The sequence below is a fragment of the Pygoscelis adeliae genome, unplaced genomic scaffold (genome assembly GCF_000699105.1).
Source record: "Pygoscelis adeliae isolate BGI_AS28 unplaced genomic scaffold, ASM69910v1 Scaffold505, whole genome shotgun sequence".
Lineage (NCBI taxonomy): Eukaryota > Metazoa > Chordata > Aves > Sphenisciformes > Spheniscidae > Pygoscelis > Pygoscelis adeliae.
Genome location: NW_008824811.1, coordinates 80,750 through 91,682, shown reverse-complemented (window position 1 = coordinate 91,682; position 10,933 = coordinate 80,750). Strand labels below are relative to the sequence as shown.

Below are 10,933 nucleotides of genomic sequence, written 5' to 3'. Positions count from 1 at the left end.
GCGTCAGCAACAGAGCCCCCAGATTCCCTATATTTAAGGCTCTATCCTGTGCACGCGCGCGCACACACACACAAAGAAGCCCACGTAGCAACCCATGCGTGCACGTGCACACGTGTGCACACACAAATATGCACAAGCACACACACAAGCTCATGTGCACACAAGCATGTACATGTGCACATGCATACACACAAATGTGCACCTAAACATCTACATACCGTTACATGTGCACACATACGTGCACACATGCATGTGCATGCACACAGATGTGCAGAAATATCCATACACTGTCACACGAGCACACACACAAATCATGCACACAAACACGCGTGCTCACATGTGCAAGCACGCACATTCATACACATGCTCGTGTGTGCGTACATACACGTGCATGAATATGCACGCACAGATGCTTGCACATGCGCACGCACACGTGCACGCTCCTGCAAACACACACGCACGCTACTTTTTCACTAGCCACAGGAACCATGCAGCCCCCCCTGCCCGATTCCACGTGTGCGAGATAAAAAGGCAAAGCAATGCCCGTTCCTGCTTAACACTCTCGCAAAAAGATAATGGGAACAAGATTTCCTTTGGCAAAACGCGGCACCCTCCTCCCCCAGCCCCAGCCCCCTCCCCATGCTGGTAAATTGAGGTTGGGTGAGAGTTTTTCCAGGCGTACTGTGAAATTCATTAACGTGTCAGCCCAGATTTAACTGCTTAGGCCTGGCTTGGCGGTCGTGTGAAGTTGCCTCCCCCCCGGCCGGCACAGCGCTGGTGGGAGCTTCAGTCCGCGCAGATCAAACGCTCCCTCGCCTGCCTTGTTGCTCCGGCCTCAGAGACGCTGGGGGAAGAAAGCCGGAGCAAACCCCAACCCTAAAAAAGGGCCTTTTCGGAAGCTTAAATGATTTGAGCAAAAGGTTGGTGCCAGCCTCAGTGCTGCCGGCACCATGCGCTCAAACCCCAGCTCCCCCCGGAGCTCCCCCGTGTTATGAGATTAGTGTAAAAATCACATGGCAGGCATCAAAATAACACTCCGGCATGGCGGTAGGTGCCTTTGGGGGCTTGTGCCTTTTGAGCTCATTTTTTTTTCCCCGGTGCCAGTGAAAAATAGGGACTTTGGAGGCAAATTCTGACACAGGGCTAAGTGCTGGGACGCGGCGCCGGGAGGGAGAGCAGCAAATACTGCCCGTGGTCCCAGGCAGTCTAGGATGCTGCTGTGCCAGGGATGCCGACGCTCGGCCAGGCTTTGCCGGGGCCAGGAGAGATGCGGTGAAGTACCCCGACATCCAGGCTGCTCTTGCACTCACCAGATAACAGGACAGGGACAAGCCGGGGTGGTTCGTGCCACTGAACTGAGGCAGACACACATCGGCAAAGGAGCAATTGTTGGGGGCTAGAGAGGCCTTGTTATTCCCTTGCATCACTGAAAGACCAGTTGGGTCACCCCAAAAGGCAGCTTTGCTGTCCCACTGGGCATGCTCGGGGCTGCCCCCGCGAGCCCCCGGCATCCTCTGGGGAAGGAGAGGGGACGGCAGCCCAGAGGGGAGGCGATGGGCAGCAGAGGAGAAAGGTCAGGTAAACGATTCGCCGCCCTCAGCGCGGGTCCCTCTCTGCCTCCGCTTTAATTGGCGAGAGAGTAACTGGCCGGGGCCTTTTCACGGCATCGCCGACCCTGCCGTGGGCTGAGGGCCCTCCTGGCTGGCACGTCCCCGTCAGCCCCGGGGCCACCTTTCCCTGGGAACATGCTGCAGATCCTCCCGAAGCCGGCTTTTGGGGAGAAACCTCCTCTTGCTGCCCAGCATCGTGCCCTCTGCCTGCAGGCAGCGATGCTGAACGCCCTGGGTTGTTGCTCCCAGCCCGGGCTGGGTGTCAGCAAACTGCCGCCAGCTTATTAGGAGCCAAGCCGAGATTTTGGTGTGATCCCGGCCAGACGACACGGGGACCTGGCTGGGCTTGGCCACGCTGGGATGGGTGGCTGTCCCCTGCTCGGGGACAGGGTCACGCCAGCACGCGTGACTGTCCCCTCACCCCCCCGGCGCAGCGATCCGGCGCTAATTGGGGCAGACGGGTCCCCCTTCTTACCCGGCTAAATACTTGCACTGTTCCTCAGTGCTGACTTGGTTGCAAGCTCTGTCTGTCTCCTGTTAATCACTAATTAAAGGCTTGAATGTTCCCTGCTGTTTGGGGTATTAATAAGAATTTAATTGCACAGTTTGGGGCTAATTACGTGGTAGCTTGCTTCCGCCCTTGTACAGTATGCCCAATTAAACAATCATATGATCAATTAAACAATCACAAGATCTAATAATTTGCAATAATAGACTAATTAAACATCGACTCCTTGCAATGGAGTAACCTTCTGTCCCCCTTTTGATGGTGTTTGAACCCCTGCCCAGGGCCTGGCCGCCCCACAGCCTCTTCTGCTCTGGGCTGCTCTGGATGGAGGAGCCTGGGGCAATGGCACAAGGGGGTTTGGGGCAGGGACCCCACCACAGGACAGGCAGTGCCGTGCACCGGGGCACACGTGTGGCAGGGGACAGAGCCTGTGGGACAGGAGGGGGGCTTGCTGCCCCTACAAGTTCCCTGGGAATAATTAGTGAAGGCAGCCGGCTCAGTGAAACCCCAGACTGGCCGGTGCTGCCAACCCACAGCGGATTTGAGCTGCACCCCTGCTTTGGCTGTAGGAAAGCCCGGCTGGGACAGCGGGGCAGGATGGGGCTGCACCTTCACCCCAAGACGGGAACCGAGACCAGAAAAGCCCCGTCCCTCCCATCCGCACTGCCCCTCCATCGTGGGGAAGGTGTTTGGAGAGAGGGGCCAGGGCTTACACCTCTACCGCCAAGAAGCAGGAGAAGCAGAAGCGAAGAGCCCTCTCCGAGGGGCTGCGAGCTGAGAACAGCGGTGCAAAGGACAAGGCTGAGCCACTCCAGCCCCATCCCGGGAGGAGCAGGACTCAGGATGGTCAGACAAGCGTTAAACCCCTCCGCCGCGGTGGCTGCCTCCCCCCTGCAACCCAGATCTGCTGGGATGCTGCACCCATGGGGAGCAGGTGCCCAGGCAGGGGTGGCAGGGGGATGCTGCCCACTCGCCCACCTCCGAAAGCCATCGCCTACCCCGAACCACTCCCCCCTGCTCTCCCTGGGGAAGGACTGTGGCTGGCGCTGCTGGGAACCCGCCGGTTCCCAGCACATCTGCCGGGGAGAGGGTGAGGAGCATCCCGCTGGGGGGGATGCGGCAAGGGAAGGGGCTGCAGATGCGACTGCCAACAGGCCGTCAGCAACACAGATCCTGCTCCACGGGGTAAAACAGCCCAGGCCAGCTCACTGGGGGATTTCCGAGATAATTTTTGCATGGGAAGCATTGAGATAGAAAAAGAGAGCAAACATGTACAGGAAGGGGCAGAGGACATAGGGAAAGCACATGGGATCCTCTAAATCCCATCACCGCTCCGGGAATCGGTGTTTTCAGGCACTGGCGTCCCCGACTGATTGCCACAGCCCCCCAGCCTGAAGTGGAGGGAGCAGCAGCCAGCAAGGTCTTCCCAGGACAGAGCAGCCCCTTCCCTGCCGAGCCCCCCAGATCAAAGCGAGCCCCATGCATTATCCCGGTGCTCTGGGGAGCGCTCCCGCCGCGGCGGCCACAAAGGGAACAAGAGCTCCCGCATTACCAGCGAGTGCATCAATTACTTCCAGTGGCTGCCTTGTGCTAATCCGCTTCCCCCCCTTCCCCAGGCCGGGTGTTTCTAGGACAGCTTGCCGAGGGGGTGACCGGGCTGCCCCGAGCAGCTCCGCGTGTGCAGGCAGGGACCAGCAGCGGCGGTGGGAAGGAGGAGGTGCGAGTCTGCAAGAATAAAGCTGATGCATCACCTGGGGGGGCTCGGGATTTCGGCAATCATGCTTCTGCCGGCTGCTCTGCCAGGATTATCCTTCACTGAGCCTGACCCAGGCTAAAAACTGGGGGGGACACATGAATGGGGACACATCTCTCTCTTTCCTGCCCTTCTCCTTCCCCTGTTTCGGGCAGGGCACACCAGAGGGTACACAGAGCATCCCATTATTGGCAGGGCAAGCTCCCTGCGGGACACGCAGCCCTTTTGGGGTGTCGGGAGAGCCCCCTGTGCCCATGGACCAATGGCACCGCTCTCTAACCACCAGGCACGGGGCCACGCACCCTGCGGCACGGTGCTGGCACCATGCCCTCTTGCCAAGTTGGCAGTGTGGCAAATCCACTGTCGCCGTCCTGGCTGCGACATCCCCAAATACTGCCTGCTTGCCAAAGTCATGCTGGCCCCCGTAACACTGCAGCATGGCGATGTCCCCACGAACGCATCGGCCACCCTACGGCAGCCGCGGTCGGGTCACGCCCCGTGCCGATGCTCAGACCTCAGGCGTCACTGGGCTGTTTCACCTCTGCATTTCCCCACACCAGCTAGAGGCAGAAATTCTTGTGAAATAAGCAAGGTTTGTCCTCACCTCCAGCTGCGTGGATGGATGTCCCAGCACCGTGACATGGTGCAGGACATCAGTTTGTCCCCATGCCGGAGCAGGCAGAGACTCCCGTGCACTGGAGGGGGACAAACCCCCACGCAGGGCGCTGGGGAGCACAGAGCCAAGAGGTGACATCCCAACACGACCTGAGGCTGTACCAGCCCCGTGGCTCCATCCAGATCCACTTTTGGGGTGCTGCAGCCCCCTGACCCTGACCCTCAGCCGGCACTGGGCTGCCAAGCTCCTGCATCCATCCATCCATCCACCCTCCTCCTCCTCCTCCTCCTCCCCGCTGCCTGGCCACGCATGACCATCCACCACCACAAGCCAGCATTACCGATGCCAGGCCGCAGGACCAGAGTCCGAAACCCCGCAGCCCCTGGGCTGAGCAAAGGGAACTTCCCGGGCGGCCTCTCCTTTTAATTGGTGCTAATTGCTGCGTCTGTTCGTGCTGGCTGGGGAGATGTCATTGTTGAAAGGCACAGAGGGGAAGGCTCGGGGAGCTAATCCAGCTTTCAGCCACTAAGCCCTTCGAAGGCGGGTGATGGAGAAGCTCTTTCAGGTCCCTTCAGAGAGGGCACAAAGCCCAAGAGGGGAAAGGGAGAAAGAAGGGGAGCGAATCAACAGGAAAAACTACTTTCACACGCAGCTCGGGGAAGGGTCTTTGTGCTTGGGGCTTGTCAGGGGGGAGCTTGAAGGGACCGCACCACACCCCCACCTCCTCTGCTCTCCCTCGTTTATCTTTTCAGCCCCATCTGCCAAAAGGGTGACGCAGCTGGGGGGCAGGGATGCTCAGGAGCACGGCGCTGCAGAGCGGGACCCTCACCCTGCGATGGACAAGATGTACGGACAGACAGGAGATCTGCAGACGCTCCCCCAAAATGAGCTTACTCCGGTTTAACCCCTTTTGTGCCGGTAGGGCCACCTCCACTGTCATCACGCTGCTTTACCGGAGGATTTGGCAGCAAGGAGGATGCGGCCTGGGGTGCCACAAGGGAGGAAGCCATCGGTTCGGGGTCCTCCTTTTGTCCCAGGGGGTTTCCACGGGTTCACCCACCAGCCAGAGCCCTCCCCTGCCTGACCTGCCGGCAGCCGGAGAGAGCAGCCGTGGGCAGGGTGTGGATTTCAGGGTTTGGTTTTTTTCCCCCCCCGAGCTTTGCTCCAAAACTTTGCTCTGAGACAAGCGGGAAAATGCGAGGGCTGACACATTCCCACAGGGCGTGAGGTGGTTTAAAGCATCGGCTCCGGCACTTGCTTTGAATCTGCTGCCTTTTTAGCCATTCTTAGAAGAAATCCGCTGTAACATACATATATTTAAGCCGACAGCTGGGATCTCAACAAGACATCGATCACAAATACTAACAAGTCCCTCTGACCTCTGGCACATCCACTGAGCCTTTCAGGGGTTGATTAATGGTATGGCTTTCCGTTGTCTCCATCCTCCCGCCACCCCCTGGGACTCGGGCTCTGGTCCAGGAGGAGCGAGAGGCTGTTCCTCCCTCTCCCAGACCTTCACAGGGCTCTGGCATCCCCCAACCACATCCCAAATCAGGACAAAAGGCAAAAGCCTCCACCAAAATCCCACAAAGATTCATGAGCAGGACAGCCAAGCGACGCCAGTTTGATGTTTTGGAAATGTTTCATTTCGATGACAATTTTTTTAACTCATGGAAACCTTTGTAAGCGCAGACAAGCTAAAACCGCCACGCAAAGCGCCATGCCAGACTGAACACAAATGACAAAATGTTGAATCGGGGTATCTCAAGTATTTCCTTAATCTCTGCCAGGTTTTGCTGCCTGCTCCCTGCCCCAAAGCACATCTGGCAGGGGACCGCCATGACTCCCCGTCCCAGCCCAGGGACAGCAGGTTTGCTGCCCAGGCAGGCTACCCCCAGCCAGGCATTCCGCATCCCACACCAAGGTTTGCTGATGAACTGGAAGACACCGGTGATTTTTTTGGAGGGTTTTTGGTGCTTTGGCTCATGGCCACACCACACCACCGCACCTCCGGAGGGGCATCCGCAGCAGGGACAGGGCAGATGCTCGAGCCCTTCCCAGCCCTCCAGCGAGGGGGACGCTCCCCAGCATCTCTGGACAAGCACGCTCCATCGCTTCAGCTCAGCACCCATCACTTCCTCCCCCAGTGACCTGTTTTGGGGTTTCAGCCCCAGGAAAAAAAAAAATATTTAAAAATCACTTACCCAGACACTCGTTGGCCTCACGGGCGCTGGCCCGCTGCCAAGGCCGGTCGTAGTGGAAGGGCTTGCAGCGGTCGCACTCGGGACCCTCCGTGTTGTGCTTGCAGTCGCACACCAGCTTCTGCTCCTTGTCCTTCACGCAGCGCGCCGCATGCCCATTGCACTTGCAGCGCCCGCCGACCTGCAGCTCCCCCACCGCGTAGTAATAGGGGGTCGAGCCGGTGCCACCCTCTTCCTCACCACCATCCCGACCGCCCAGGTCACGGAAGAGATGGGGGCGGCTGAAGACCACGCGGATGTCAGTGGCCGTCACCCAGTCCTGGAGCACGGGGCTGCTGTCGAAGTCCTGGGCGGAGGGTCGCCCGTCAAGGGTGCTGAAGGCAATGAGCCCACCGGTGAGGGGGTAGAGGTCGGTGAGGCCATCAGTGCAGAGGGCCTCCTGCTCGTTCTGCTTGGTGACGGTGGCTTTGCTGGGTTTGCCGTAGATCTTACGGCACTGGGAGGAGTAGTACTGGTATGGCACCCAGGTCTTGCCGTAGTCCATGGACTTGAGGATGGCGGTGGACTCAGGCCGGGGAGAGCAGAACTGGAGGCTGACGTAGACCACCTCGAACTTCTTGCCGAGGGAGAGGGTGAGGGTGACATTCTGGGGCGAGTGGTGGAGGGTCTCCGAGCGCCAACACGTCATGTTGGAGGCGGTGTTGAGGTCGGTCAGGTAGGCAGGCGGGTGGGCTCGGCGGGGGTCCGAGGCATTGCAGTGCCGTGTCGGGGGCTTCCCACACGTGCTGGAGGCTTGAACCTCCTTCCCGAAGGCAGCGTTGACGAATTCAGGGATGCAGCGGCGAGGAGCGCCGCTCTCATCGTAGCAAGGGTCTGGGGGGGTCTGCTGGGCCACGAAGGGGTTCACTGTCTGGGAGAGGCCCAGCATGGCGGTGGTGAGGAGCTGGCGCAGGAGCTGCAGGACCTCCATCCTCCCGGGGTGAGGGAAGCGGCTCCTCCCTGGGGCAAAAGCAAAGAGAGTGAATGGCGCTGGCAGCCCTGCCGGGAGCGGCAAAGCCGCAGCACTGCCCATGCAGGGAGGCTGGTAAGGGATGGGGAACACCCCCACGTCTGGCCCTTGATCTCTGCACGCCTTCCCACCCCACATCTACTGATGCAGCATCCTGGGAGCGGGGCAGGGAAGCGATTACTTTGCGGTGCCTTATGCACAGCAATCCCTCGCCGCTCGCCAGCAGGAGTGAAATACTGTGGGAAATGGCAGAAGGAGCTGAGCTTTGGAAGGAGGAGGTTGAAAGCAGGGTCCAGCCCTTCCCTGGCTTCTTACGAACTGTCTTGGGGGCAACAGGAACATTCACGCCTGCCAGCAGCCCTGGCTGTCACACACAGCTCAGAGACCCCCATCACCACATAGCTGCCGAGGAGAGGTGGCGGAGAAGAGCTGGGGAGACCTTTCAGCTGTGACAGTAGCTGCAAAACCCACCTTATCCAACCGCAGCCCGAAACAGCTCCCGCCAGCGTGGGAGAAAGGAGCAGCAGCAAAAACACCTTGTGGGATGTTTTGCAACAGGCAGGAGCTCGCCAGGATGAAGCCCCAGGGCTCAGCCAGGGCTGGCACCACTTCCCTGCCATGCCATAGCCCCGGCAGCATCCTGCTGGCCACGGGCACGGTGGCTTCTCCAAGCCAGGGGCTGGATCCCCTCCAAATCCCAGTGCCACGCTACCCGTGTATTCCCCCTGGCAAAAGGAGGTTATTCTGGCCTCACCCCCAAGAAAACCAGGTTTGGGTCTAGCCTGTCTGTTAATGGAGGGAAAAGCAAGGGCCAAATGCAGGGCTTGGCTGGGCTCCTCTCCCGGCAGCCGCAGCACAGGGCCAGGGGACGCTGGGTGGCTTCCAGGGGACGTGGCCCATCTCCCACGCCGCTGACTTGTAGGGTGGAAGAGGGACTGGAGGTCACGTCCCCTCCCACCGGCTCTGGCTGCAGCAGGAGCATCCCGCAAGATGCAGATCAGCCATGCCCCATCCTGAGCATCGTGTGAGCAGCCACAGCTCACACATTCACTGGAGAACGTCCCTGAGCGCTGCAGTTGGCGGTAGACCCCTGAGCTGCCCGGCTGGGCCGATGGCATCAGCCCTGCCATCCCACGTGCTTGGCTGGAGGGACTGTGCTGAGCGCTGCCCGCCCCAGCCACCAAGCCGGGTTCTCTGGCCTCTACCAGCCCATGCCACGGCCAGGGCAGGTGGAGGGGATCCCCCCATCGTCCCCTCTCCCACTAGTAAATCCTTACGGGATGACTTGGGTTTTGCACTTCACCCTCAGGAATGAAGCCCGGTGCCAGCTGCACAACCCAGAGCGGCAGATGCTCTGCTCCCCATCTACAGCCCCCAGCACTGCTCCTGCCTGTCCAGCTGCCCGCTCCGGCCAAAGGAGGCTGGCAGGGGACAGCCTGTTTCAAATGATCCGGGATTTTGGGGGGTTTTTTTTTCCCCTTTAGCCAAAAGAAAAAAAAAAAAAAAAAGGATTTTTTTTTCCCCCTTTAACAAAAAAAAAAAAAAAAAAAAAGAGCCCATGGCTGTGGAAGAAAGCTGCCTCTCTCCGGGCTGCCAAACCGCTAATGGGGGGAAGCTCCTCCCTTCCCAGCCACGCTCAGCCGGGCAGCCAGCGCCAGAGCCCGTGCCCGCTGAGTGGGGAGCGGGGACAGGGGTCTCAGCCCATCCCTGGACATCTCCCCCAGGACAAATCCTAGCCCTGCCACCTCCGTGCTGTTTCCTCACTGCTTAATCCTCTGCTGATGGGAAAGGAGATGCTCACTGCTGAAAAATCAGCGGCTCCCTTGGTGGTCTCTCCGTTGCCCCAGCAGCACATCCCCCGCTATCCGGCAGGGCTGCAGAGCCTTTCGGGGACACGCCAGCCCATGGCTCGGTGGCTGGGCAACCGTCAGGCAGCAAGACAAGGGATGCTGACCCTGGGACACGCCGAGCACTGGGAACCCCCGACTCGAGGGGCACAGCATGCAGGCAAGGGCTGTGGAAGTAGAGAGGGGAGCAGCAGGGACGTAGCAGTCACCGCAGCGAAGGAAGCACCGTGTCGCAAGCACCAGGCTGTGAAGAGCATCCCCTGCTGCGGGCAGCCCACAGGGCTCTGCCGGGACCCCCGGCCCCACTGCAGGCAGCTGCCTCCCAGGCAGGAGGCAATGCCGCGGCTGCTGCAAGCTCCCCAGCGTCTGCCTGTCCAGGAACTGTTGAGTGAAGACAGCGCCCGGTTAATCCCCCCCAGCGCAATCCTGACGGGACCATCCCCAGCACCTGCCTGGTGCCGAGCAGCGAGACAGAGCCCCTGCCAGCCCACGGGCAGGGCCCTGCTCCTGTACTCACACGCAGCACAGCAGGCTGCAAAATGCTGACGGACGCCCTGCAATGCCCAGCAAGACCTGGCCACGCACATACCTGCAGACACCCAGCACAGCTCCTTCGCTCCTGTGATGCTGCCAGCTCACCCATCATCCCCATCCCACCGCACACCCCACAGAGGGGTACAGCCACCACCACCTCGCATCCCACCAGCCCCAGGGCAGCACGTAGCTTGGGGACAACCCTGTGGGAAGACCTCTGCACTGGGAGGAGAGAGGAGAAACCCCCAGGGATGCCTCAGCAGCTGCATCCATCCACCCCAGGGCAACTCAGAGCGTATCGAACAAGGCTAAACCCTGCCAAGGAGAAATCTCCGCCCTCCACCTCCTCTCTGCCACATGGCAGCAAGGGGACACAAGTAGGGCCACGCTCAGGTGTGCCACCTGCAAAGGCCTTTTAATTCCCCGTTTGGTAAGATGCGAAGGTGTTGGAAAAACCCTGCCCAGGGAAGAGAGACAGCACCAGCACCCAACAGCAGCAAGGGGAGAGCCCAGAGGCGAAGGTGTTATGAGCAGGGCAGGAGCAGCAGGTCTAGGACCTGGGCCGGGGTTACCGCTGCTTTTGGAGTGCATGGGAGGAACGAGCACCTCCTGCCCGCCCTCCCTGCCCCGATGGGAAACTCCGTCCCTCCCACCAGCCATACAAAAGCACAAGCCCAGAGATTCAGTGCCCAACTTTCAGGGGCTCTGCTCCTGCCGGGGAGCAGCCGCCAGGGAGCCAACGCTCGCCCAGCGGCGCATCAGCGCTGCGGAGGCAGGGCATGAATGGAAATCATTATCATCCGTTGAGACCACACACAGGCACGCACGCTCCGCGCTCGGCTCACCCCATTATCC

The 10,933-nt window shown here is 60.1% G+C and overlaps 1 protein-coding gene across 1 annotated transcript in view; it reads right to left on the bottom strand.

The window, feature by feature from the left end:
* The window catches only part of NTN3 (netrin 3), a 24,615-nt gene extending 16,957 nt beyond the window's left edge, over window positions 1-7,658 (bottom strand). The window contains exon 1 of the mRNA XM_009324233.1: window positions 6,692-7,658. Within this exon, the coding sequence (XP_009322508.1) occupies window positions 6,692-7,658 (967 nt within the window). The remainder of the gene's footprint in view (window positions 1-6,691) is intronic.
* Window positions 7,659-10,933: the final 3,275 nt, after the last annotated feature.